A 26,792-nucleotide genomic window follows, 5' to 3' on the forward strand; every position below is an offset into this window, starting at 1 on the left:
CCTAAACTTGCAAAACCGGGACAGACAGACCGACAGAATTTGCGATCGCTATATGTCACTTGGTTAATACCAGGTGCCATAATAAGGTTTGCTGTCTTACCATCACTTGAATACCATTTTAACTTATGGGCTATTTTATGACCAAATACACTATTCGTCATAACTAGATTGTTATACCTACCAAAATGCAAAAGTCTGTAGCCATTACTGTTTTCTTTTCCTACTCCTAATTTACCTAGGCTAGGATACCATCTATCCCTATTTCTACCGACCTGGACGTTAAAATCTCCTAGTAAAAACTTCATATTTTTACCTTGAACCCTGTCGATTTGCTCCCGTAACTGTAAGTTAAATTCATCTGAGTCACTAGTATCTCCGTCAGTCGGTTCTACAGGGGCATTTACTACTATAGCTGATACCCTGAACTTTTTAGTTATTAAATGAGTAATTAGTATTCTATTATTAACACATTCCTAACCTAAACAAGACTTAGCAGCTTTCTCATTCATCATAAGCCCTCCTCCCTGTCTTTTCACCCCATCTTTCCTGCCTGAATAAACAATTTCTATGTCACATAACTTCATGGTTCCTACCCCCGGGACATAAGATTCTGGAACTCCTAATAAGTCTAATTAAAGTCACCAGAATTCTTGAGTCAAAAGTCCGTGGGGCCTTCAGTATGAAGCATGGAGGCTTTGTACAATTCTGGACCCGTCTAGATCGCAATATGGTTTTCAGCACTTGGCGATACTCTTCTGTCAACAAGAGTCGAAATCCTGCACAGGCAGTCTTAAGCCTATTACCTACAAATTATTGTATATTCATGCCTTCAAGTAATATGTTACTACGGGGAGGCAGCCCGTAGTAGATAAATTAGCTAAGAAAAGGTTTTTCAGCCCGAAAACGCCCGTCAAAACAGACCAAGCCCAGAAGAATTGTCCATTAATCCGAATCCCGTGCGAATGCTTTGTTGTTTACTAGGCTGTAATATCTTTGGGGGGGGGGGCAACTTCTCAAGTGGGAATAGAGTTTACAGTAAGGTCCACAGTCTTGTAGGTAACCCGAAAGGGTTGGGGCAGCCCCCTTTTACAGGCAGTTGTCCATAAATCTGGATCTTAGGCCCTGCCGCAGTTATCCTCCTATAGAGGATCCTCCCACGATGGTATTCTGCGTCACTGTGCAATTTAACCCATTCCTGGGAGAAGGTTTGTAACTCATGAGACGTGTGGACACGCCAGTGGGCCCTATTATGTGTACATTTGATAAGCCTTCTTCCTCCTCCACTCGTATTTATGGCCCAAGTCCCCCTTGGTCCGTGCCTTCTATGGAAGTACCCTACATATCAGCAGGCTGTTCCCCTACCGCCACCTGGGACACGCTTAGTGGCCTGGAGGAGGCTCTTTGAAGCTGGCAAATGGCAAATATATTTTTTTATAATTACAATGAAGCTTTTTGAAAGAAAAATCAGTGACACAATAGCAAATGACATATGACTAAGGAAACAAAATGTGAATAATCAGAAATAAAGTTTTTTCATTTATCCTGTGTTAAAACATATTAACTTTTACATAAGGGTCCAACGAAGTTAGCGTTTCACTAAAAAAAAAAAAAATCTTAATAATAAAAAAATCAAAAAAATCAGACTTTGTGAAAAAAACAACATAAGCTCTGGTACGATCCAAAGCTAAATCCTGGTTTTGTCTGAGAACGAGCTAGTTTATAGTTGCATCTAGTCATCCCGACTGCCACCTATTTAGCAGAAAGTTAGATAGTAGCATTTTCTTCAAATGGAATAAATGTTCGATATCTATGATTGTATGTGACTCTGTGGCTTATACGGTGTTCTCCTCACCTAATGCAATCTTTCTATCTCAGTGCTAACTTTTAAGTAGATGTACAAGTATATTACACCTTGTTCTGAAGTCCAGAAAGCACTGTTAATGTTCCTGCCAATTATCATGTAGGCTATTAAAACTGTGTCAACTAAAAGCGAACAGGACTGTAAAAATTTTACCATAGAAAATTACAGATCAACTCTGTGATAAAAATAAATTAACCTTAAAAACGCTTTCTTAAAATCTTTTGTGTTTTTTTTTTGTTTATATAGGTGTGAACGATGTTTTCTTCTTTAATTTCAATTTTTAAACAAATCTTTAAACAAGTTGCGACATGAATATTCTTTTGCTAAGAAGTTGTCTGCGGGATGGGGAGTGGAGAGCAGGAAATGGTCCACCCTTTACCTCCAGTTATATAGCCAGAATATGATTTAATGTTTCCAGTTTAAAGAAGTTGCTACCCGTCATAATTTTTGTTAAATAGGCAGCAGTGCTAAGGGAGGGCTAAGTGTAGCTTGGACTTTGCTCGTTTTTGTCCCAATTCATGATTAAAAATTCAATTTTCATATAAATTTTGCGTGATTATCCAATCTCTTATTTACAGATACAGATTTTGCGATGGGAAAGGGGGGAGTCATTGGAGGGGACATGGACTTACATTGTCTCCCGTCATGCGGCTTGAAAATCTGTGAGCGTGATTTTGGCTCAGGCAAGGTGAAACGTGCCTATTTTCTGCTAAACAAAATTGGCAGGTGGTGTCGGAGGCCATTTTAATTTAATTTCTAATCATGTGTCATGCATAAACCATAGCGTGATTCTACTTCAAACAGGATGCAACATGGCTGCATGACTATCTTCCTGCTAAAAAGCTAAACATTGTGGACACGGGGTGTTGAAGGGCCCAGGGGCCCTCCCTGGTAGATTTTGAGACTTAAAAAAGCAGTATTTGAGTTATGTGTCTGGAGCCAAGCACATGATATCGGTTACTCCAGTGGTGGGTTGCTGGGAAAATGACCTATAAATTGAAAGTGCTGAGATTTGAAGCCAAATTCATAACTATATGTGCATGAAAATGCGAACACTTATAACTTCAGGTTATTGTTCATCAGGTTATTGGTCAGTGTTCACTGACCAGTCTGACCCCATACAATAGTGAAGTGTCTTAATATTGGTGACCCACGTAGTTTCAACAGCACCGCGAAATTTAGTTTGCCCGAGGCTTGCATCTTCTTAGCGCTGGCCCTGATTCAGAGTTAAGTGATGTTGCACTGTTCCATAAATACTCCCCGAACGACCAGTAATCTACAGAAGACGGAATATCGCTAAATCTAAGGAGCTGGGACGGGAAGAGTGGGTTCAAACTCCATAGCCCCACCTAGACTACTCTATTTTTATAGACGAAAACAATCTTGTATGAATCTGATTTCGACAAGACATAACATGGCCACTTCTGGTACAGATAAAGCCTCTTTTATACATGAGAGATATTTCGATCTTATTTATTTCAGTGCTGTTACGTTGACTGTGGGATCTTAGACATGATGCTTCTTTTTTCAGATCTCTCTGCAGCCAGTAACTGTTCGAAGTTCTATGATGACGAACTGCCAACCCATCCTGAACGATTCCAGGGATCAATGGGTGGTCCAAGAATCGCTCATGTTACAGTTGTCCCTGGTTTGACCTCGAAAGTTCATGGTAACCTAGTTCTTGAGCAGGTAAATATGAAGAAGTTCAGTCCTCATGAAGAAGTTTATCGTTGTTGTTAAATGCTCCAACACGGGTCATACTAATGGAAGCAATTTGTACTAGGGAACTTGTTATATGAGTTTCGAATTGAAATATTTACAAACAGAATAATTGAATTAAAAATGTTTTGTTTCTTGAATCTCTAGCACAAAAAATGCCTCTAGGCAATTAAGTCTTAATCATAAACTTGTATCGTTCTGGATGCACCTATTCAGTCCACTTCTTCCAATTTTTCAGGAGAACAACATTGTTTGAATACTTCACTGGAGTGGTCTTTTTAAAATTTATTTTAAAAACACTTCTTCCAAACAAAAATTTTTCAAAGTAAAGTAAAAATCATATTAAAACCTAAAAGGAGCAGATAAGTCAAAATATAAACGATCCATGAATGAATAAATGGATCCAAAAATATTTCGAAATCAGAATGAATAGTTGATTTACAATTAAAATGAGCAATAAACCAAAACGATGGCTTGACTGTCATTCGCGCTTACTGAAAACGCTGTCATGTATTTCGGACAGGCGTTTTCCATTTGTAGTAGGCTAATATAATAACAACAGAAATAAGTCTTGATCAGAATACGAACCAATTTTACAGGAATAACAAAAAAATAAATCGAATAAATACTACTGTAGTTTTAATTTAGTTTTACTGCTTAAAAATAACACGTTTTTTACCTCTATTTTTCCTTGTGATTCCATTTTATATTTGACTGATGAAAAACATGTTTAAAATCAAACATTTCAAATGTTAATTTAAAATTTATGGAGCAGTCTGTTTAGTTTGCTCCAGTCATCTTTGGAATTATCTATCTTGCGAGTCATTAAATAATTAGAAGTGCAAGTCATTGAGGAAGAATATATGCATAAAAATTTATTCCATATTTAATTAATATGACTAAATCTAATATTTAAAAGAGGAATTTCAGGAAGTTTAAGGAGAATTTAACAATGAAACGGTGTACCCAAATACTAAAGCGCGTTTTCTGTTTTATTTTGGGAAAGAAAAGGGCTAGGCTCTAACCTTTGTGGTGTTCCCGAAAAGTGTGAATCTCAAGTAGGATAGATTAGTATCACATTAGATTTTGGAAAGCTATACACAATTCTTGCCTGGGGCCAAAAATGATGGTTTTCTTGTCCTTGAGCCAGAGCTCACAGCTTGTTAGCTCAAGTGTAGCTTTATAGTCCAGGTCAGTGAGGACTTTTAGAAGTAGTTCTGCCTAGTTTTTGTATCTTCGTGCCATGCTTCACTTCCAAATCGAAAACTCCTTACTAGAGTTTGAGAAGGCTTCTTCACGTCATTGCTAAAATATCTTCTCAGAATAATAAATAGAAAAACTGAGAGATCCAAAAAAGAGCATTTTTCCGTGCGTTGAAAGTACTACCCTCTATTGTTAAAAGCCGTGTCGCTTGTGATTTTTTTTTGCTTTTAAAATTAAGACAAAAGAATGATATTATATTAGACTCTGAAACTATAATAGTTTCCTTATTGCTGAAGACATCGGAGCTTTCCCTTTGATCCTTTCCTAGCCGTGATATTAATAAGTTGGCCCTTAGCAAGAAAGCTAGTTTTTAAACTAAGATGGGTGTAATATGTTTTATGACCTTAGTTAAATAATTACTGCTGACTAATAAAAGCGTATGATGTCACTTTTTAATGCAACAAGCAGCTCATGGGGTTCAAAATATTGAAAAGTCCAAGAGAGTGACAATTTCATTGTTGTGGCAAAATGCGCAAGAACTGGATTATTATTCTCTACAAAACGTGCTAAGTCCAGATCCGGTGCAATAGACAAGCCTTGTAACTGGAGGAACAAAGTGGGCCCATAAACCGTCTGTCACCCCCTCTCCTCGCCTATTTTTGGAGAAAGGTAAGCTTATTGCACCTTTTTTGAGCCAGAATAAAGCTTTTTAATATATGTGAGTAAACAAAAAAATTGGTCTGTGACGTTTCTTAAAACACCTCTCCCAATCCCACTGCCAGATTTTTAATAGATTGTAATATATAAAATTAGCTCATTGTCACCACCTTAGCCGTAATCACACAATGAATTTTACTTCGTCCAATTAGAGAACCAAGATTGGCCTGGGAAACCTCCTTTATCCTTCTTACCCCATCCTATCAGCCTGTTTGAACTCCCGAAACGTTCCTTTCTTCGGTAATTTTTGCACCCGTCCTGTGCAGTTAAGAATATAAATATAATACTTTTTATGCTCAGAATCTTACACTTTTATTTCGAGAGTTAGGGAAATTTTTACCTCGCAACACTCTTATTGCATAACATACTCTGTCTTAACATGCATATTACATGAAGGATGTGTCGGTGGGGAACAAAATATTTAACGATCAGCCAGCTACTTGGAATTTTTTGTGCTTTCAACATGTTGGGGATTCAGTAATTAGTAAGGTTGTTGAATTTTGGGTGATACAATTGTTCACAATTTCATGAATGTTTTCTAAGCCCACAACAAGTCACTAAGAATTGCTGAAGGTAAATTTTGTGCGTTAAAACTTTAAATAACAAAGTTAAAAAGAAAAAGAAAAGGTAAAATGTAATATAGTAAGCCGGAAATATCTCGTTGGTTCGTATTTCTGTAAGAGGCTCTTGTGGGCCAGGCATGTTAAGTGCCCGATATGTCCTTAGCCTTATGTCCAGTTTGATAAGTAGATTTTGAATATCTGTTGGATCTAAACCTGATGGAATTGGATGGTTTCCTAAAGATATTAAATAAAAAGAAACTAGTTTTTTTTAACTGAAAGTAAGGAGCGACATTAAAACTTAAAACGAACAGAAATTACTCCGTGTATGAAAGGGGCTGTTCCCTTCTCAACGCCCCGCTCTTTACGCTAAAGTTTGACTCTTTCTCTCAATCCTACTTTATTAAACAGTAAAAAACCTTAGCGTAAACAGCGGGGCGTTGAGAAGGGAACAGCCCCTTTCATACACGGAGCAATATCTGTTCGTTTTAAATTTTAATGTTGCTCCTTACTTTCAGTTAAAAAACTAGTTTTTTTTATTTAATTTCTGAACGTTTTTGAATTATTGCATGTTTGATTTTGGCTCTCCGAAAATGAATTATTAAAATGAAATTTGCATACAGTAGGGTTCTCTGATACGCTGAATGCAATGGTGTGATCTTTGTTAAGATTCTATGACTTTTAGAGGGTGTTTCCCCCTATTTTCCAAAATAATGCAAATTTTCTCAGGCTCGTAACTTTTGATCACAAAGACTAAATTTGATGGAACTATATATTTAAAATCAGCATAAGAATTAGATTGTTTTGATGCATCCTTTAGTATCAAATTTCCGTTTTTTAGATTTTCATTTACTATTGAGCCGGGTCGCTCCTTACTACAGTTCGTTACCTTGAACTGTTTGATTTATCAGGCTGATTAGTCCGACAAAGTCTAGTATCTTCAGAAATGGAAAATCAACAATCAATAGTTTTAAAATGATAGAAAAAACACCTTTTAATCAGTAAGGATGAGGGTAGTCCTCCCAAAAGGCTCACGAGCTGATATTAGATGGTAAAAGTTATATTTATAATCCGCGACAAGAGTCGTCAACTCCTGAGTTGCTAACTGAGGTCAATGTCACCAGTCAAAGTTTTATAGGCACAATCATTCATAGGTAAATCAGACATTTATGTTTTCAATTCTGCATGAAGGAATTTAACTCTTTACAAATTTAAGAAATTGTGTTATCATAATGGATTGATTGGTGTATAAACATACAAACACCAACGAAAAGCAATATTACAGACATTAAAAACATTGTAATTTTTATAAATTACTCTTTTGTTGTAATTTTTAATGTTGCATCCCTGTTGCCATGTGTACCTGCAAAACATGGATGATAAAAGTTGAAGACAAATCTAGAATTACGGCTTTTGAGACGAGATGTCTCCGCCGTATAGCTGGTTTAACATATCTAGACAGAATATCTAATGAAGACCCTCGAAGGCAACTGAAACGAGAAGCTATAATTCTCCAGAAAGTGCGAGTACAGCAACTCAGGTGGCTCAGTCACATACACCGAGCGGAAAAATAACGCCTGCCGAAAGTAACATTTGAAGGACCGGTCCATGGTAACCACCCCCCTGGAAGGCCTAGGAAGAGAAGGAAAGACAATTTCGGAGGTGACCCCCTATATCTTCTTAAACAAGCTGATGACCGAGTATCATATAGGGAACTGATCCATGAAAGTGGGGAGGAGATATTACCAATGCGACCCCCGAGGACGTGGGGGATGCAAGAGATCAAAAGTATTTTGATTGGTTTCTACTCCTCTCAATATCCTCTGATCTAAGTTTTATTTACCAATTGACTGTTTTCTTTCTTTTACATTCCCTGGTTCCAAAAAAAAAACAAATAAAATATTCCAGGAAAGAGACGGTAACAAATTGGTCTTTCTACAGATTGTAACAAAATTTATAGCAATGAGAGGAGAAAATATGATATACTTGCCTTGGTTTAAATTGGGGGCGGGGGATGAAATATGACAAGAAGCAAAATATCCTATTCAAGTAAATAAGGTGTCTTTTCCTAGCTTTTGATCGCTTTAGACAACGAAAAAGGAATACAAAACGATTTTTCTATGGTATATCTGAAATAACATTAGTGAGCTAGATATTGCTGATTATTCTTCAGTATGTTTGATTTTTGTTGAGAATTTCTTTTGTGTTCTAGAAAATAAATACATTTTAGGAAAGTCCATCTAGTCCAGTAATAGTCAGAGGTAAAATATATGGCTTGACGGATGGTAAACATGGTTTTCATGTTCATGAATATCCAGAGCTAACAAATTTCTGCATGGATGCTGGCGAGCATTTTAATCCCACTGAAGACGTCCATGGTGCTCCCAGGGACCTGAAGAAGCACGTTGGTGATTTTGGTAACTTAGTGGTAATAAGATTCTTTTCCTCTTTCAATAAAAGAGTAATAGTATAAGCCCGAGATATATTGTATTAATTTTTACTAATTTTTACTGACTAATTTAACTAGTACTGAGGTTGCCTACGGCTTCAGGTGGTACTAGTTTAGAATTACAGTTTAATATAGTTCTTCTGTTTTTGCGTCATAAATGTCAGAAAAATAGTTTGATTACTTGGAAAGTGTTATTCAAACCTGCTTAAGCAAAAATCTCCTCCATCCAACCCCTGAGCCATGCGAATTGCATTAAGAATCTAAAACACAGAAGTAACTGGTCTATAAGGTGTTTCAATGCATGATGAACCAACACCGTTTGCAAATTATTTGTTCTTACAGAAACTGTTGATCAACATATGAGTACTCTTGAATAAGAACAGACCCTGGGTGAGCAGCGCTTTTTTGAAAACAACTTATAAATGGATTTAATTAAAAAAGTACTGTTCGTTGAACTTGAGTGTTAAATTTGAAATTCAACAGACCTGCGGTTTTATGATCATAGATTGCTTATACACCGTAGAATTCTTAACATCTTGGTCTTCGGAAAGGCTCAAAAAGAGATAATAGTTTGATTTCAACTATTCATAACAAATTTGGACATGAAATGTTTGATAATGTTTCACAAACAAATTTAGACCTTTAATTATAGAGATTAAGTCGACCAAAAGTGGTATTTGATCCAGTCTTTTCTAAAATTAAATAAAAAAAACAAGTTTTTTTAACGGAAAGTAAGGAGCGGCATTAAAACTTAAAACGAACAGAAATTACTTCGTATATAAAAGGGGCTGCTTCCTCATCAGCGCCCCGCTCTTTACGTAAAGTTTGACTCTTACTATTAACTCTACTTTTTAAAATAATAAAAAACGCGTTTTTTATTTAATTTCTGAACGTTTTTGAATCAATGTATGTATTGATTTTGGCTCTCCGTAGATGAATAATTAAAACGAATTTCGCATGTTTATTTTTTTGGCTAAATGAATTTCTCATAGTTTTGATTGAACGATTTTGAGAAAAAAGGAGCGGGGGAGGAGGCCTAGTTGCCCTCCAATTTTTTGGTTACTTAAAAAGGCAACTAGAACTTTAATTTTTTACGAATGTTTTTATTAGTAAAAGATATACGTAACTTACAAATTAGCTTACGTAACTAACTTCTGTATTTTCATGTTTTTATTACGTATATGGGGGGGGGGCTCACCCCCTCGTCAGTACCTCGCTCTTTACACTAAAGCTTAAATTTTGTCCCAGTTTCTTAAGAATGACCCCTGAATCACAAAAGCCGTAGAATAAATAGTTGAAATTACTAAAAACACTTTAGCGTAAAGAGCGGGGTATTAGGAGGAGTTGAGCCCATCATTTGTGTAATAATTTCTGTTCGTTTTAAGTTTTAATGCTTCTCCTTACTTTCAGTTGAAAAAACTTTTACACATTTTTTTTTCATTGTTTTTTTTTTAATAATGCTAGAAAATCCTGCGCTCCCTTCATGAAAATTTTCTTCCCCCACGACAAATTCCTCCAAGGAAAGTTCCCCCAACATATCTCCCTCTTCTCAACCCCCCCCCCCCCCCCCGACCTAAAAATCCCCCTGAAAACGTCTGTACACTTCCAAATAACCATTACTACGTGTAAGCACTGGTCAAAGTTTGTAACTTGTAGCCTCTCCCACGGGGACTGTGGGGGAGTAAGTCACCCCCAAAGACATAGTATAAGGCTTTTCGACTACGGTTTCATGAACTGTTTGAAAAATAGGTTGTTTAAATTCTTGTACTGTTTCTAATGTTCAAGCACAAATAAGGTTGAAGTGCACAGAGAGGCTGAAACTTTACTGTGACTAAGCATTGACCATGAAAGTGTGCAAATGCTCCGTATGTATTATTTTAGTAGTAGTAAATGATAGTAGCCTCTCCAAAAATCACCTACACCCCTTCCCTACTTCCAAATCTTGAAATATTATTTAGAGATATTAGCCTAAAACGTATATCTTAAATTCTATTAAAGAGATTGTCTTATAGCCTGTTTCGCCTCGACTGACAAGGCTCCATGCCGAGCCCTTTATAAAGCAGTTTGCAGGACTTGAGCTGGATTCTGAGTCAATTTTGAATTTTTTTTTTTCAAACTAAGACATATATCCTAATTGAGTCTCACAAATCTGACTGCTAGAGATAAAACATGAAACAATCTTGTTTGTCTTAGTTGGGGCCGTTCGTCTTTTCTTGGAAGCTTGATTTACATAAGATAAAAGCATTCAGAGCGCATGGAAAGCTATGGGCAAGCGCCTATCCAAAAAGTATCGAGTCGTTCGCGTAGTTTATTACAAGTATTATATAATTCCCTTATTGTTATGTCGTTGGCAGTAAAACAGAACTATAGCCATGTCCAACATTTGACTGTGACTCCTCTCAGCTGATATAATCGATATTTAGGTATTGATTAATTTGCTAAAGCAAAATTTTTGCCAGAGCATCAGTTTTGTTTGACTACCAATATGTTTCAGTATTGTAAGGCAGTAAATTCTTTTCTTGTTAGATATTGTTTTTCATCTCATTTTCAGTTTATATCTGGCTTTTCTAAAAAAAAATGTGTGTTTTTTGGATTTTTTTTGTTTGTGATTTTTTTAGATGGTGTGAATATATTGTTAAATAAAGGATTTTATAACTCAGAATCGCTCGGAAGACAAACCCAAAAAAGTACTGAGAAGAAGGTTTACATTTAGGAATATAAATTTTTGATTCTAGAAAAAAGTATCTATCTAAATTCTGTTCTATCATGCAATGTTTGTGCTAATTCCCATGTGGAGAATACTACCGAAAAAAAAGATCCATAATGTTAGAGAACTTGTTTCAATGTGTTTCAATGTTTCAATTTGTCAGACTAAATTTCAAACTATATTGCAACGTAGCAAAGGAAAAAAAAACACTCACCAAATCAAGAAAGAAATCTAGAAGTGTTTCGAACAGTCAAAGAAGTCTAAATAGTCTATTCACAATATGGTAGGAATAATTACTTTCATCTTCATGCGTGAAAAATAGAGATTCATGTGCTTGCGTAAATTTAGAAAGAATGTTTAATCCATATTTGAAATCCAAAGTCATCCATGGAAAAGAAAGCCATTATGATCTGTTTATTAAAAAAAAAAATAAAAAATCCAAAATAGATGTTTTGAAGCGTTCTTCTTATTTTCTGCTTCTGATGTGTTGCATATTTTGCTTTAAAGCATGAACAATAAAATGTTCTTCTAAAATTTAATATTTTTCTTTTCCAACAAAAATCAGAGATTGACACTCGTTTGAGACTTAACTTTTACGTTTCTGAGAGGAAATATCAGAATCATTGTAATCCAAATATGAAGTAAGAAAGGTATCAGAGAAGTTGGACTTCTGTGCTAATGCCTTGCGTTTGTTTGCTTTTCAGTTGGTTTTTTTTTTTTTTGCTTTTCTATGGCTGTTCATCTTATTTTAGCCTTGACCTTTCCATTTTACTGGTATTTGGTGCAATTGTAAAACTTTTAGAATCCCTGTACTTTGGCAATCACCATTTTAACTTCCTTAAGTGTTTCTTTTGTTTTGTTTTTAAATTATTAGTTTATATGTTTTGGATCGAAAACATAAATATGCTGTGTATTTCTCTTCAGAGCAGAAATAATGAAGCTGAGGTCTATATAGAGGCTAGTGAAATCAGTCTGTATTCTGGACCTACATCTGTAGTCGGAAGATCGGTTGTTGTACATACTGGGGAAGACGACTTGGGCAGAGGACGAAATAGAGAAAGGTAGCTTAAATAATTTCTACTTTCTTTCTGACCCTTGAGTATCAATTATTTGCATGTGCCTGTGATCATTTGTGACGTAACATGAAATTTAAGTACACAGCGTACTATAACGTACTGTAATGCTATGAGGTAATACCAGTTATGTTTTCTTTATTTGGAATTTTCAGACCCAATCAAGGATGTAAAGCAGGCCTGAAATCCCCATATCAAACTGTTGTTATATATTTTTTTTTCTATCAAATATTGAGAAAGTACTGCTCGCTAATTGTTGTATGAGTTGAATTTGTCGTTTGTATGAGCCCTAAAAAGCAGCAACTGTAAAGGGAAAGTCATTGATACTATATTATTTTAAAAAAAATAAATACGTACTCCAAATTTAATCTGGTTGCAGTTTTGAATAAAATAGATTCTGCCTCATAATATTGGGTTGGATGTATGATCCGATATAAAGGAAAATGTAACCTGTTTGGGGAAGGATGCGCTAACGGCAGTGCCTTCAGCATTGTTTTTGCATACAAATCACGCACAGAAATGCTTCAAAATTCCATAAGACTTTCATATAAATATCCATATAGTTCTGGAATAATTAAAAATGTGAGCTGAAAAAAACATTTTCCTATTATTTTGGGATCTGGAACCTGTTTCGTTCGGAAAAAATGTTGCGTGTTAGCTTACTTTTGGTTTTTACTTCAAATGTCCTAAAAATGGTTGCTTTATGTATTTGTTCTGAACAGACAGGTACTCTAAGCATTTTTTTAGAAACCAGAACGCGGAGGAGAAATTGTTTCTCTAATGTTTTCATACTCAAGTGTACAAGATGACACTTCAGTACCTCAGCGTAGGAAATACGTTGTTCTGGGTTCAGAATCAGACGTATTTTTTTTCAAATTTAAAACTGTAAAATCTCTAGCCTGTATGTTTTATCAGGAATTCTTGCCTTACTAATTGTCCTCTATTAGTTCATTTTTTTGATTGTGCAAGTGTCTAATCCCCCCCCCACATAATTATTCGGGCAACAGGTGTAATTTTCAAATGTAACTATTTTGAAATATAAATACGGCTTCTCCTTCTTTAAATGAAAGAGAACCAAATATTATTTTTTGACAAGACAGAATATTTCTTGACGCCACTTGCAAATAAGCAATGAAACAGCTGAGAAATAATTTACTCCCGGGTTTATACTTGGCGCTCCTTACTTTCAGTGGAGAAGAATTGAAAGATCGGCTAGAACATGAGGACCTGGTTTTACACCCTCTTGGGTTTACATTAACTAGCTCTAACGGATATGATTCACATAGAAACTCTATTTTGATCAAAATCCCTAGATTTTGCACCGGGGGGTAAAAATACGGTGCAAAATCTCTTAAAGTCAAACCATCTTTCGGTCAAAGCAAACCTCAAAAACTTATATTTTAAATGCCTTCAAAAGTTTCTTAGCCCTGTAACATGGTTAAATTTACATTTACGAGTGCCATTGGTAGGTCATTGGTAGGTGCCAAAATTCTGAACACAATAAAAATACATTATTTTATCATAACGCATATTAAAAGTTCTTTCAGTGTCCTTGATTTTACTACAAAATTTTAAAGAGTCAATGGATATGGTTTGTTAAAATCAGCCTATAAGTAACACTTTTGTTTGCTGTTTAAGTTTAAAGACTGGCAATTCTGGAGGCCGAGCAGGCTGTGGTGTTATTGAGCTAGAAGGAAAAACTATGAGGACAAGCATTCATGGAACTGCGGCTATAAAAACTCCTCCGATTTCATCTGCCATGAGCCCGAATAGGTTAGAGCATGGTGAAATCTTTCCTGGTTCATTTAAAGACCACACACATCACCGAACAACAATGCCTTCAAAAGAAAATAGTCTACATAGGACCAGTGGCAAACAACATGGTATGTTAAAGTTTTATGATTAATAATTTAATCTTTGGTGAAAATACAATAAAAAGAAAAATGCTATCAGCTGTGAAGAGGAGGCAATAAGTATGATTAGCTTAAGGACTAAATTGATTGATGTAACAATGAAAGAAACACAAATGAAAGAAATTGTTTTTCATTTAAAAAATTGTTTTATGTTTTATCAAATTTTAACTAATATCATTTAAAAACACAACTGTAACAGGATTTAATGGTCGACTAACTTCTGATAAACTGAAAACTACATTTACTACGGTTTACACAACTTAGAGTCCGTAAAAAAAAAAAAAAATTCTGAAGTGGTGTATCTCACGAAGGCTTTTTATTTTCAAAAGAAAACTAATGCTATATACTTTGATCCTTTCTTTTGCAATTGCTTTTTATTACTTTCTCTTTTGTTCTTCTGCTACCATTCTTTTATCTTTAAAGATTTTATTCGTGCGTGTGCTATGTTGTGACTTCTGAGTCATATCTTAGTTATTACAACGTGTTAGATTAATGTATTAGAAATTCGCGTCTTTTTCTTCTCGCTTATTTTTATTATTTATTTCTTTTACCGTCACCATTGCAGGGAAGCCAATCAATGAAGAAAATTTTCAATTTTTTAGAAGGAAATATTTCAGTATGTTTTTCTTTTGCTTGAGACTGGATATCAACAATGCGAAAAAAAACAGAGTAAATTTCCATATATATTACTATACCTACTAACAACCCATCCCAGCACAAAGCCATGCCATTTTTTTGCTATGTTTAACCCAAGATTTGTTACTCCTAGAGGGAGAAGGCATTGCAACTAACCAATTTGAACCACAACCTTAGAGTTATCTATCGTCATTTAGGGTATACTTACCTGTAAACATTAGAATAAGCTGTAGATAGTTCATAATAGATTGTATACACAAGTTACAACCGTTTCTCATATTTAAAGGCGAATGCCAGCTATTTATTCTGCGGTTTAAGAGAGGAGTTATTTAAAGGAAACTTCTAACAAGTGCCTATCAAAGTAAATATAAACATTTTTGTTAACAAAAACAATAAAAGGAATAGTAAAAAAATAAATATCAGTGAATAAAACCAACAGCAGACACACCTCAAATAAATACTATAGACTACAAAACAAATAAAAAGGAAAAATAATTAGTTGTGATTGACTGTTGCCGAAGGTATACTAATAAAAAGATTATATGCATTGGAATTAAACTTTTTTTATGCTTGTTCATTTTCTAAGGAACAGTTTCAAGTTTGGAATGTGAGTCTTCCTAGTAAGTTCACTTATAATAGCATAACATCTCAAAATTATAAGTCAATTCTAATCAATAAGTCTTTTGTTAATCATTTCTTACTGCGGAGAGCTTTTATTGTTTATCCATAAACCACAAGGACTAATACATATTCAAATAACTTGTGGTAATTTTTTTGGACAATGCAAAAAGGTTTAAAAGCTGAATGTGGGACAAGTTGACAAATAGGAGGTGTTAAATATAGTTCAAATAGAACTGAAATCGAGCAGTTAGAACTTCGTCACGTTCTCATTTTTTTTTTCTTTCTAAATATTTTGGATGTTTTGGCACGTTATAGTTACCTTTGATGGTTAATAGATATTTGTCTGTTGTTTTAAATGTCAATCTCTTCATGTATGGTGCCACAACAGTTGTGCATTGGCCAGGTCACTACTATTCCCAAAAAGGGAAAAAGCGATCTTGAAGATTGTCAAACATACCACCCTATAACCGTTTCGTGTACCTTGTTCAAAATTTATGAGTCTATTATTCTCAGTGAAATTGCTTGATAGTGTTATGCTCCTCCGCATCAGTTTGGTTTCCAGAAAGAATTAAGTCGGGAGGATGCTCTTTATGCCCTTTTTAATGTTCTAGCTGATGTGGAAGGATCTGGTGATTTCCTTGTTCTTTTTGCGCTTGACATAGCTAGAGCATTCGATTCTTGTATATTTGCCCAGATTTTGTCAGAAGCTACAAAAAGAGGGGTTGATCTTTCTGTTACTAATTGTCTCCGTTATATGTATAATCGTCTTAAAGCTAAAATAAAAGGGGATTCGGATCTTTTCAATATATTGAAGATTGTCAGACAGGGTGGTTTAGCTTCAATCTTAGGGGTAACTCTGACATTCAACTTGAACTTTCTGAAACATCTATTCCACTTTTAATAGCCTTATTTCTTGGTATGCCCATTGGAAGAAGTATTAAAGAAACCATTAAGTTTGTAATTCAAAACCTCTCTAAAAAGACTTAAATTGCACATACTTCGCTTGCATCTAATATCACAAATCCTAGTCGGTTTCACCTTTCCAAACTTTACAACAGTCTAACTGTGCCCCATCTTCTTTCTGTTTCCCCCCTTTGGAATTTTTTTTCTGCTTCAAATAAAAAGAATATTAACCAAATCTATTTTAAATTTGCCCAGTATCTGCTGCATCTGCCTCAATCGACTAGTAATTCTTCTCTGGTAAAAAAAATTGAATTGATTGTGCCTGCAAACATTATTAATAAATAGTGGAAGATTTCAAATCCTTCGGTAGAAAACTCAACCACCAGTAGTCTTCCCTCTTCGTATAGTATGTAGTTATGTTTGTGTTTGTTGATTGTAATCTCTCTTTTCGTTGTTATTGATTTTCTCTTTTATTTGTCTTACTCTGTCACTAGGGCTACAAACCCTCCTTTGTTTTATTTACGGGTAAGAAATTAATTGATTGATTGATTGATTGCTAATTCCATGCATATAGAAAGATTCAAGAAAATTATTGTGTCGTGTCGGAAACCTTTCATAATCTTTTCTTTTAGTTTTTGTGCTTGGAAAGAAGTATGAATATGACTTTGACTCATGGATGACTTCTGGAATTCCTGAAATAGCTCCACAGTACTCTGGATTTAGCCTCAAAGGAACTTTAGTCGTTGAACCTATCGATGATGTGAATGTTGCATTTACAGTAAGTCTTTTGTTTGTAGAATAATCCCCCCCCCCTACATTTCGCGATTAAGTAATTAGAGGCGATTGATTCTCAAGGGAGACCTTTAAAAAAGATCTTGACTGATTAGAAAAATTTGAGCAAATATGAAAAAAAAGAAGAAAGAAGAAAAGGCATTGATGGAAGTCCTCAGCCCGATAAAAACAGTCCGGTAAAACCTTATCAATTATTTAACTATAAATATATATATTTGTGGTTTAGCCCTTAAATTAATTGGCTGGTGACAGCATTGAATTTGCAGTCACTCATAGATTTTCGTCCAATAGTAAATTGGCTAAACAGAGAAAGAAGCCAAAGAGGGAAAATATGCAGTATTAATGTTTTAAAATTTGAATAATTGTAATGAGCCTCCTCCAAAGCTTGTACGACAGTCCCTTCCATAAAAACCTTATATTCCCCCGGGGCATAGCTTGGAATCCTTGCCCTCAGTCTCTGGAGGGTAGTGTCAACACCAGGGGATTATTTCACAATGTTTGGACTATTTTGGACAAAATACTTATCTAAACATTTCCATGGGGTGCATTTGAGAAAAGGAGGATTCATTTGAGAGCATCGGGAGGAGGGTTAGTTGCTCTCCGATAACTTTGACCCTTAAAAGAGAACTAGAGCTTTCAATTTCCAATGAAATGAGCCTTCTCCAAAATTTATATGACCACCCCTTCCATGAAAACCTTTTTATGCCATGGGGGTGTAATTACTACCCTTGCCTCTGGGCTCTGGGGGGTTGTGTCAACCCTGTAGCATTGTTAAACCATCTTTTGACTATTTTGAACAAAATGGCTATGTCAAAATTTTAATCGGATGTATTTGGTTAAAAGTGGGCGCAGGGGGGGGGAATGGTTGCCCTCCTATCACTTTGACTCTTCAAAAGGGCACTAGAGCTTCCAATTTCAAATTGAAAGAGCACCTTCAAGATTTATACGACCACCCCTTCCATATGAAGTGTCTTTGGGAAAAAAAAATCAATAAATTGTAAACGCCGAAGTCTTCTGGTCTTTAATATAGGCAACGCCATAGCGCTGCCTCTGATGTAGGAAGATGTGCGGAATATTTCTTAATCAACTCGATTTTCTTTTATATTCAAAATAGATTTGTAAACTCTTACTTTTTCAGCTGACCAAAATCGAAGCCAAATCGTTCAATGAGAAAATAGAAGGAGATGTTGATCCTAAGATGGGCAAGTCAATTGAAATTGAGGATAAATCAAGGTTGCAGCAGACAGTCACCCTATCCTATAGTGATGGAAAGGTAAGATGACCTTTTTTATGTTGTTTACTTCAACAGTTTGAAAATTCCAGAAAAAATTTCGATTTTCTTCGGATATCTTTGAAATTTTTGAAACATAATAAAAAAAGTGCTTTGTCTGCATTCAAGTGCTTATAATCAATTCTGAAAAGATTAGGAAGAGGTAGAAAAAATCAACCTTTTAATGAAATCTTCCCCCACCGACTATATTTTATCTTTAAGGCTCCATGGCCAGGAAAGAAGAGGAGAGAAAATAATACCAGCAAAAAATATGAACACCCATCCCAGTTTCTGTCGCCCAGCTCAAAAATCCTAAAATCACGAATAGACAGGGGTAGCGCATGGCTTCACAGGCTCAAATAAATATTCAAAAAATTCAGAGACATCAACTACACGGGAAACCAGAAAAAAATAACAGAAAAAGTACTCAATTATTAGCTAGATATTCTCTAACGTTCTTTTTGGAGACACCGAACAAATGTCGGCTTCATGCTGACTAGGAGCATGTTCAAGATCATGTTATTGGCTATCAGGGAGTTGAAATCAGACCGCAATGAGGAAGTCTGTGGAATCTGTGAGTTGGTTGAAAAGCAAAGATGATAAGTGGACTGATCAAAAAGAAAAGATATCCGTTTTGTAACATAGGTCAACGGGAAGGTTGCCATGCAACTCTACGAAAGTGAAAGAGGCCCACGACAGAAAATGAAAAGATCTTAAATCAGCAAGGGTTTAATGAAGAACGGTTAGTTCTGAATAATATTTCTTGTTTTATCATAAAAGTTCAAAATAGGGATGAAACCCATCTACTTTATCATAAAGTTTTGAATGTGGCTAGTTAGACTCGCCTTAGAGCAACTCAGTAAAATAATATTATCATAATATGTAAAAAAAGACACATTTCCCACCCTGGAGATAATGGTTTTATACAAAGAACAACGAGGATTTGACGAACAGGCATTAAATTATAGATGGTAAAACTCCACCTTGTCTCACTTCATAACCAATAGAAATTGGACATAGAAAAGGATACAGTTGTTATCAGTTGGTACACGGTGAAAACTATCAAAAAGAGCCCTGTGTCTTGCCAAAGGACAACCATTATTGAGGCCCTGTGGTTCAAGGGAATTAAACTGACTATTATCAGCTACACAATGAAAGAATCCGCTATATCTGATGATATGTGGAGTGGCAGCAATAGCTGGGGATTTAAAATGTTGTTTTTAAGGAATTGACAACAACTCACTGAAATTAGTTTTTATTGGCTATAGAGTCGTTTGCTGGCTGAAATTGCTGCCCAGAAATTGGTAAATGTTTAGTGGTGCGGCAAAATGCAATTTGATAATTGGCATACGCAATTGCTTATAGATGCTATAAAAAGAGTAAAACAAAAAGGAAAAAACATAACAAAGAATATGAACGCAAGTTTGAATGTATTGTGCTATTAAATATCATTAAATAAGGAATTTAAACAGACTCTTCGTCGTTAGAATGATGTACCCCTTGATACACCCCTCTTCAAGGTGCATTAAGGATAGTAAACTGATACTTGTTTGATTAATTTTTTCAACTTCAATAAAAAGCCTCAGAATTCAATAGTTTAAGAAATATGTGCCTTAGTGTTTATCAGAGAGCCACAAAACACAAGGAATTTAGTAATTTTTGGCAAAGGAAAAGTTATACAACGTGATGTAGACATTTGATATGATGCTTGAAAAGTTCAACATAACAATGCTCAAATGTCGTTTATTTTTGTAAATATTTACTGAAAAGGGGTCTCCAGAATAGACGTTGGAGAAGAATAATTTCCCCAATACCCATCCCCCGTAATGGTTATTGTTTTGGGACTCTTCGTTTTGTCCAGTGATAGCGCATATAACGGTAAAGAATAACAGATCTTAATGGGAAAAAAGAAATTCCTGAGCTTTTGCAATGTTAATTCAAGAATGCATAATTACGCAGTACCTGCATGTTAAGGCACGTGGGCGACGGGGGCAGTAGGAGTATCCCCCAAATTAGTTCCACAGGATCTACCATTCCTCATTCCTCAGAAGAATTGAAAAATTGGGTTAAAAAATGTGTTTTTCTTTCTGTTGAGACCCCATTTAAAACAGTCTGTTGCTCCCCTAATGCTTCGACTTATGTGTACCCATAAACATATACTGTATACTAGCTTTTGTTTTGATAGGTAATTGGGCTGACATCTAGTCAAGAAAACACCTACCCCTGGATTGCAAACATTCATAAATCTGTTGCATCTCAGCTTCAGTTCCAATGGTCATCAGAATCGGAAGAATTGAAGCAGGACTGGGTGGTCAAAGCAAGTGCTTTGTTTGAAAATAATGCTGTGTATAACGTTCGTGAGGTAATATAGGTTTTTTTTCTAACGTTTTCTATTTTTCTAATATTCAGAATATGTACAACAGATTTTATTTAGAAAGTGATTCCGAACTTTTTAAATCTAAAAGGGAATATATGATCTTACAATCCTAGTCTCTATTTTGTAGAGCATTTTATTGCTATTTAAATGATTGCAAGCAGGATACGCGCTTGCGTAAAGGAGGAGAGTTCTGATTCATCCTGAATGTCGTGGTTTTTAAGAACTTTTCTTTCTTTAGTTTTATGAAACTTGTCCATTTTGTTGTTTTAATTATTTTTAGTTATGTTTTTATAACTAAAAATGAAGTCCTATGTTTCTTTTTTAGGGGTTTTTATGTAATGAACACTATGGACCAATTTCAATGAAACAGACATGTGATTCAGACATATAAGTTTGTCTTGCATCAATAAAAGGCCATAGTAAAATTGTCTTGCATCAATAAAAGGCCATAGTAAAAACATACCAGGGATTATCGGCAAAACGTAATTTTATAAGAAAATCATAACAGTTGAAAAATTTTTGACGTCTATGAGCGTGAGTAGCTTTATTTAACCCTGCCAATGGCATAGCACTATACAATTTTGAATGTTCATCTTTTTTTAAGGAATCAGTAACTGGTGACTGTGAGGTCTGGTATGAAATATCGAAGATTCCCTCTGAGAGATTTGAAACCAGCCCGTCTACTGTTCCACTCAAATCGGCGTGTCCTTCAAAATCAGAAGTGTTCGAAATAGTGAAGACAAAGAATTTTGATAAGTGCAAAAAAGTTGCAAACTTCAATATTATGTCCCCTGTTGGAATGAAATGCAAGCCTTCGACGTCAGGATGTGATACCACTGCTCAAGTAATTTTTCTGTTACTTTTGATTAACATAATTAACTTTCTTGTAGGGCAGCAATTCCAATTTTTCTGCCATCGTTTACAATTTTCTGCCATTAAGTGAGAAATATTACCATGTCGAAAGTGGCCACAAATTTAGAGAAAATTCACATCTTTCTCTTTCTTAGCAGCACTACCTCAAATAGACTAGAAATCTGCGTTTTCAGTCAAGAAAGATGTACAAGATCACTTTTTTGTCTTTGCTTTTTGACTATTTACTACTACGACTCAAAATGTTTTTTTCTTTCTTTCTTTCTTTCTGTTCGTCACTCCTGACTGATGCAGTCTCTTCAATCTTTTTTGGGAGTGTTTTTGAAATTGCTCTTCAAGAGATCTTAGATGCTCAATGCCTGAATGATTATTTGTCATGGAACGAAAAGATTTAGAAACTTGAAAGGTTTCTGATATGGTTTCTGCCTCTAGATAAGGCACATCTAGAGGCGGAAAAAATGAAGAAAACAGAAAAAGAGCATAAGAAACAACTGACAGGAGAGAGATTTAAAAAAAAAGAAGAAGAGAAAATAATAGCCGGTAAGAAAGCCAAACTACAAGAGCTAAAAGAGAATCTTCTTGATGAAAGAAAATAGTCATGATAAACACAAAAGTTTTGAAGAAGTTAATTAAGGAGGCTGAAATGAGGATCCAAAAAGTCATCAGAATTAAGACCTCACTGAAATATACCTATGTAGAGGCCATCTCCGAAAAACTTGAAGAGTAGCAAGGCCACAGAAATGAAGCCTTGCAAAGGGACACTGACAAGATAAAGTTCCAACTCGTATACACGCTGTGTAAAAAAATCATGGAATAAGTATTGGTTTTCACAAAAATAACTGAGGATCATTTATCGTAATATTGCTCGAACTTGTTCTTTTTAGTTGGGTTTGTGGCTTTTTTGTTAATAGAATTTTGTAAATAAGCAAAAAAAAAACTGAAAAACAAAAATATGATAAAGTACTATGTTCCTGATGAAAGGATTTCGGTGTAGCGTCTCCCCTGAAGCAAAGCTAGGATGTAGTGGTAAATGTCTTCTGACGTACTGAACTCAGTTTTTTCTTTAGCAGAAAGTGCCTTAATGTGTCAGTTTTTTGCGCATCGAGTCATTTCAGATTTTCCATCCGTGAAATTCAAAATTTTCAATTCTTTGTTGTTTTTTTTTTGTGGTAATATTTAGCTTTCGTAGTTGGATGTAATTTATTTTTCCAGGAAAGCTCGGGAAGAAGCCATATGTAAGAAAAGAATTAAAACACAATAACTAGTCCAACTAAAAGGATAGGATCGAATACCCACAACAAGGGTGACTGAACAAAGAGTGGCGTGTATCCCGTGTATTTTTTCCTCAGCCATGTCGTCTGGAAGGGGGGGGGGGCATATAAAATTGTTGGGAGAATCCTTTGAATGGAAATTGATGTAGAAGGGCCAGAAGTAACTAGACTGCAACCAGCACCCTTCTGTACTCTTTTCGTCGTTGGGCACTCCCGTAATCATCCATGCCTAGGGTAAAAATTTTGTAATGGCCCTTTTCTTCAAAATAGTAGTCAGTTCGATAAATAGGCTAAATTACTCCAGGGATGACGGCACCCATTGAGATTTAGGGATAAGGGCTCTAAATTGTACAAGTTGTCAATTGTTTTCAGATATTCTTTCCTGCGCCTAGGGAATCTTAAATAATTATTGGGAAGAGGCAGGGGGCTAGGACCCGGAAAATAAGCCGAAATAGTTTTTTTCGCTGATCGATTTGAAACTTTAATTCATATGTCACAGGTCATATTTTTAGGTTAAAGCAGCTTCTAGGAGACAAATAAAGAAGAAAGAGGCTCTATTGGCATAAATACCTGATCGAAGGACACCCCAATGTGCAATAAAAGCTTGAACAAAAACAAATTTGGTTCGAAAATAGGCTAACAGACTATTTTTCCGATCAGCCAGGATCAGATATTTATGCAGTATATATAGTTGATCAGCCCAGACCGAAAGAATAAAAGATATTTGACACCTAAAAATGGATCCAAAAACTTTGGGTTTCCGATCAGCACGAAAATTTCATCCATGTTGGCCTGAAAAATTATATCACGTATGTTTATCGCTCTGTATTAGGTTGTGGCTACAGCTGCAACCATGATCACTCCAGAGAGGATATAGTTAGTCTTCCAGGCCTTTCCATCCAGAAGACGACACTCCAAAGTTGCTTTTAACAGCACAAGACATGGCACAAACATAAATAAACAAATTAGAGTGATCGCTGCTTATCTTAATTGATTACTTTCTGAATAGCAACTGAAAACCATTTTTGCTCCACTAATAACATTTATTGCTTACGCCGATAATAATTCTAAGTTTCACGTGGAAGTGTTGCATCTGGCACGATACCCAATAAGCCTATTGCTTTTGTTTTCAAAACAAGGACCTGCCTTTACAAGACCTCTATAGAAAGGGTTCGTTCAACCTCCTAGCGTCAATGAAGTCCTAATACTGTTGAAAATGGTGCCAAAACTGTCATTTTTGTGGAAAAACTACCATTTTGATCACTAGCTCATGGCCATCTGGTAAGCTGCTAGTAAAGGTGAAAAAAAGCTAATGGCACAAATTTACCGTTTGGTAGTTCTTAGAGCACCATCAGTCTGAGACTCTAGAAAAGTTGATGAAGTCCATAGGCATAGAATACCATAGAAAAACTTTGCAATACACTTCTACTCTTTATCCTATGACCATCCAATTGCCAGCTAGTGTCCAGAACGCTCTAATGGTGACTAAGTAAAGAAGCGCATGCCTCCCATGCATTCATAATTTATTCATTGACCCCTTTGTGAAGGAGGGGTGGTCCGAAAAACTTTGGAGAGGTTCGTTCATTTGGAAATTCAAAGTTTTATTGCCATTTTAAGGGTCAAAAGTAATTGGAGGGCAACCAGCCTCCCTCCTGTGCCTTTTTTTTGCAGCCCAGTCCACCACTATCCCCAATAACATTGAATCAAATTTTGAGATAGTCATTCTCAAAATTTAAAATTTTACCATTCGAAAAAAAAGGTTCAGTAAGCATTAATTCAGGGATAAAGAGACCCCAGCCCCTCAGACAATGGTCCTAAACTATGCAACTTGCGAACTATTTACTAATGAATTTGAAAGTGGAAAAAGTCGACCGTATCTGAAATTGGGTCCCCAATTAGCTCGAAACTTTGAGAGATCGTAAGTTCTTGGACTGAGAGTACCTAATGTACAATAAAATTCTTTCAGGGGCTTGGGCCCCAAAAAATAGAGATAGAAAAAAGGCTTAAAACTTTTGCTTCCGATTCACTCAAAACTTAATTTCCTAAAGTACCGAGGCTGAGGGGACTTAAATGCAGGAAAAAGAAAATGATTTTCCCGAAAACAGGGCCCGACAAAAAGTCAATTAAATTTTTTAAGTTTATTCTAAGCCCATCAGAAAACCAAAATTTGGACATATTTTTGGCCCTGTTTTTAGAGAGGATGATGTAACAAAGAATCATACTATTGGATTCGAATTTAAATTTTGCTCAAAAATATAATTGATTGTAAGTGAATTTCAAAGCGTTCTTTGGTAGTGCAATCGAGATGTTCAGAAAAGACAGAAGTTAATAAATGTGAAAAGATATTCTACTTAGCAAACTAAAATTGTTCTAAAGTGGATGTAAACAAAGAAAGGAAAAACTATTTGAAGTCTTAGCGTATGCTCTAGCCCCGTGATTCCCAAATTGGTCCAGGTGAACCCAAGGAGTCCACGGGAGACTTGAATGGGGTCTACGTTGGCGTGACAAAAAAAAATAGAGGTCTTTAATTTGTAAACAGGGTCCACGAAAAATTATCTGGTTTAGATTGTGAAGATATTTAAATTGCATACCTGACTTAACCTATCAATTTACGCAGATAGTGTTTTAAGAAGCTCAGCGACTATTACTTGTAAAAACTGTGACCTTAATTCACTGTATCATCCACCAATAGCACCTAGTAGCAAAAAAATTTGAGTAATAGATTCACCAATCGCTTCAATTTGTGTTAATGCAGTCAACAGAAAACGAAGCAATGCATTGAATATGCGTTTGTTTGCGCAATGTTGCGCTGAGAATGTTGAAGATTTCCAATGATTACCCATACATACTGAAGTAGGCTGGTTGTCAAAAGGTGCATGTTTAAAAAAGTTTTACTCAATTTTTTAATCGGTTTTAGAGTTTCTGGAAAGTTTGGATTAAGATTTAAAAGAAAACCAGAAAAATTTGAAAGCAGACATCGCGTGTTTGACAAATTTATAAATGACACTAACTTACAATTACACGGAGACAGCCTCAATTTAAAAAAGAAGAAAAAAAGGTGTAGTTTCAGCTTTTCTTGGAGAATTGAAATATATGAAGCAAAACATTATTTGGTACAAATTTTCCCGATTTTAAAACTTATCACAGGTAGATTGCCTGGATGAGGGTATTCAGACATACGTTCAACATTTATTTGCCCTGCAAGGTGACTTCAAGATTAGATTTGAAGATATTCTGACAATGGAAATATCACTATGGACTATAAATCCATTTGATAGAATGAAAGTGCAGAATGTGATACTGCAAGAGGAGCTCGAGCATAGTACTAATGAGGATCTGAAGGTGAAATTTGAAAGAGGGTATCAACTTTTTCGGCTGCAGGTAGAAATACCGAAAAAATATATTGGACTCTGGGGAATTGCAATAAAGCTTTGATGGCATTTCCCTCGTCACATCATATGAAAAACATTTAGATTTAGTTCTGTTTCAAATCTTTTAACTAAAACACAACTAGATTGAATATCACAAAATGCAAAGATTCTCAGTTATTTTCAACAAAATTGAAGCCAGATATTGACAGTTGGCTGTTGGTCCATCAAGTATATACCTCTCACTAAAATTATGACTGTTTCGTGATTGTCATTGTAGAAGTTACGTTTCATTTTTCAATGTTTGATTTTATTTATACTATAACAGTTATATTAGAATGTAATTTGAAAACAATAGTAATTAATAGCGTAATATTCAGGTATTTGAATGCATACAACACCATAAAATGAACTGTTTTTATTTTTGTTATTCCGAATGGGGAGTTTTCTAAAGAAGGTAAAGGAGAAATGATTAGTTTCTT

The 26,792-nt window shown here is 35.4% G+C and overlaps 1 protein-coding gene across 2 annotated transcripts in view; it reads left to right on the top strand.

Moving 5' to 3' along the window:
* The window catches only part of LOC136034696 (uncharacterized), a 131,002-nt gene that overhangs the window by 5,981 nt on the left and 98,229 nt on the right, over nucleotides 1-26,792 (top strand). For both annotated transcript variants that reach the window (XM_065716030.1, XM_065716031.1), the window contains exons 2-9: nucleotides 3,393-3,550; nucleotides 8,291-8,488; nucleotides 12,141-12,277; nucleotides 13,928-14,172; nucleotides 16,995-17,140; nucleotides 18,293-18,427; nucleotides 20,610-20,786; nucleotides 21,406-21,645. In XM_065716030.1, coding sequence (XP_065572102.1) covers nucleotides 3,393-3,550; nucleotides 8,291-8,488; nucleotides 12,141-12,277; nucleotides 13,928-14,172; nucleotides 16,995-17,140; nucleotides 18,293-18,427; nucleotides 20,610-20,786; nucleotides 21,406-21,645 — 1,436 coding nt within the window. The remainder of the gene's footprint in view (nucleotides 1-3,392; nucleotides 3,551-8,290; nucleotides 8,489-12,140; nucleotides 12,278-13,927; nucleotides 14,173-16,994; nucleotides 17,141-18,292; nucleotides 18,428-20,609; nucleotides 20,787-21,405; nucleotides 21,646-26,792) is intronic.

This window comes from Artemia franciscana, chromosome 13 (assembly GCF_032884065.1).
Source record: "Artemia franciscana chromosome 13, ASM3288406v1, whole genome shotgun sequence".
NCBI lineage: Eukaryota > Metazoa > Arthropoda > Branchiopoda > Anostraca > Artemiidae > Artemia > Artemia franciscana.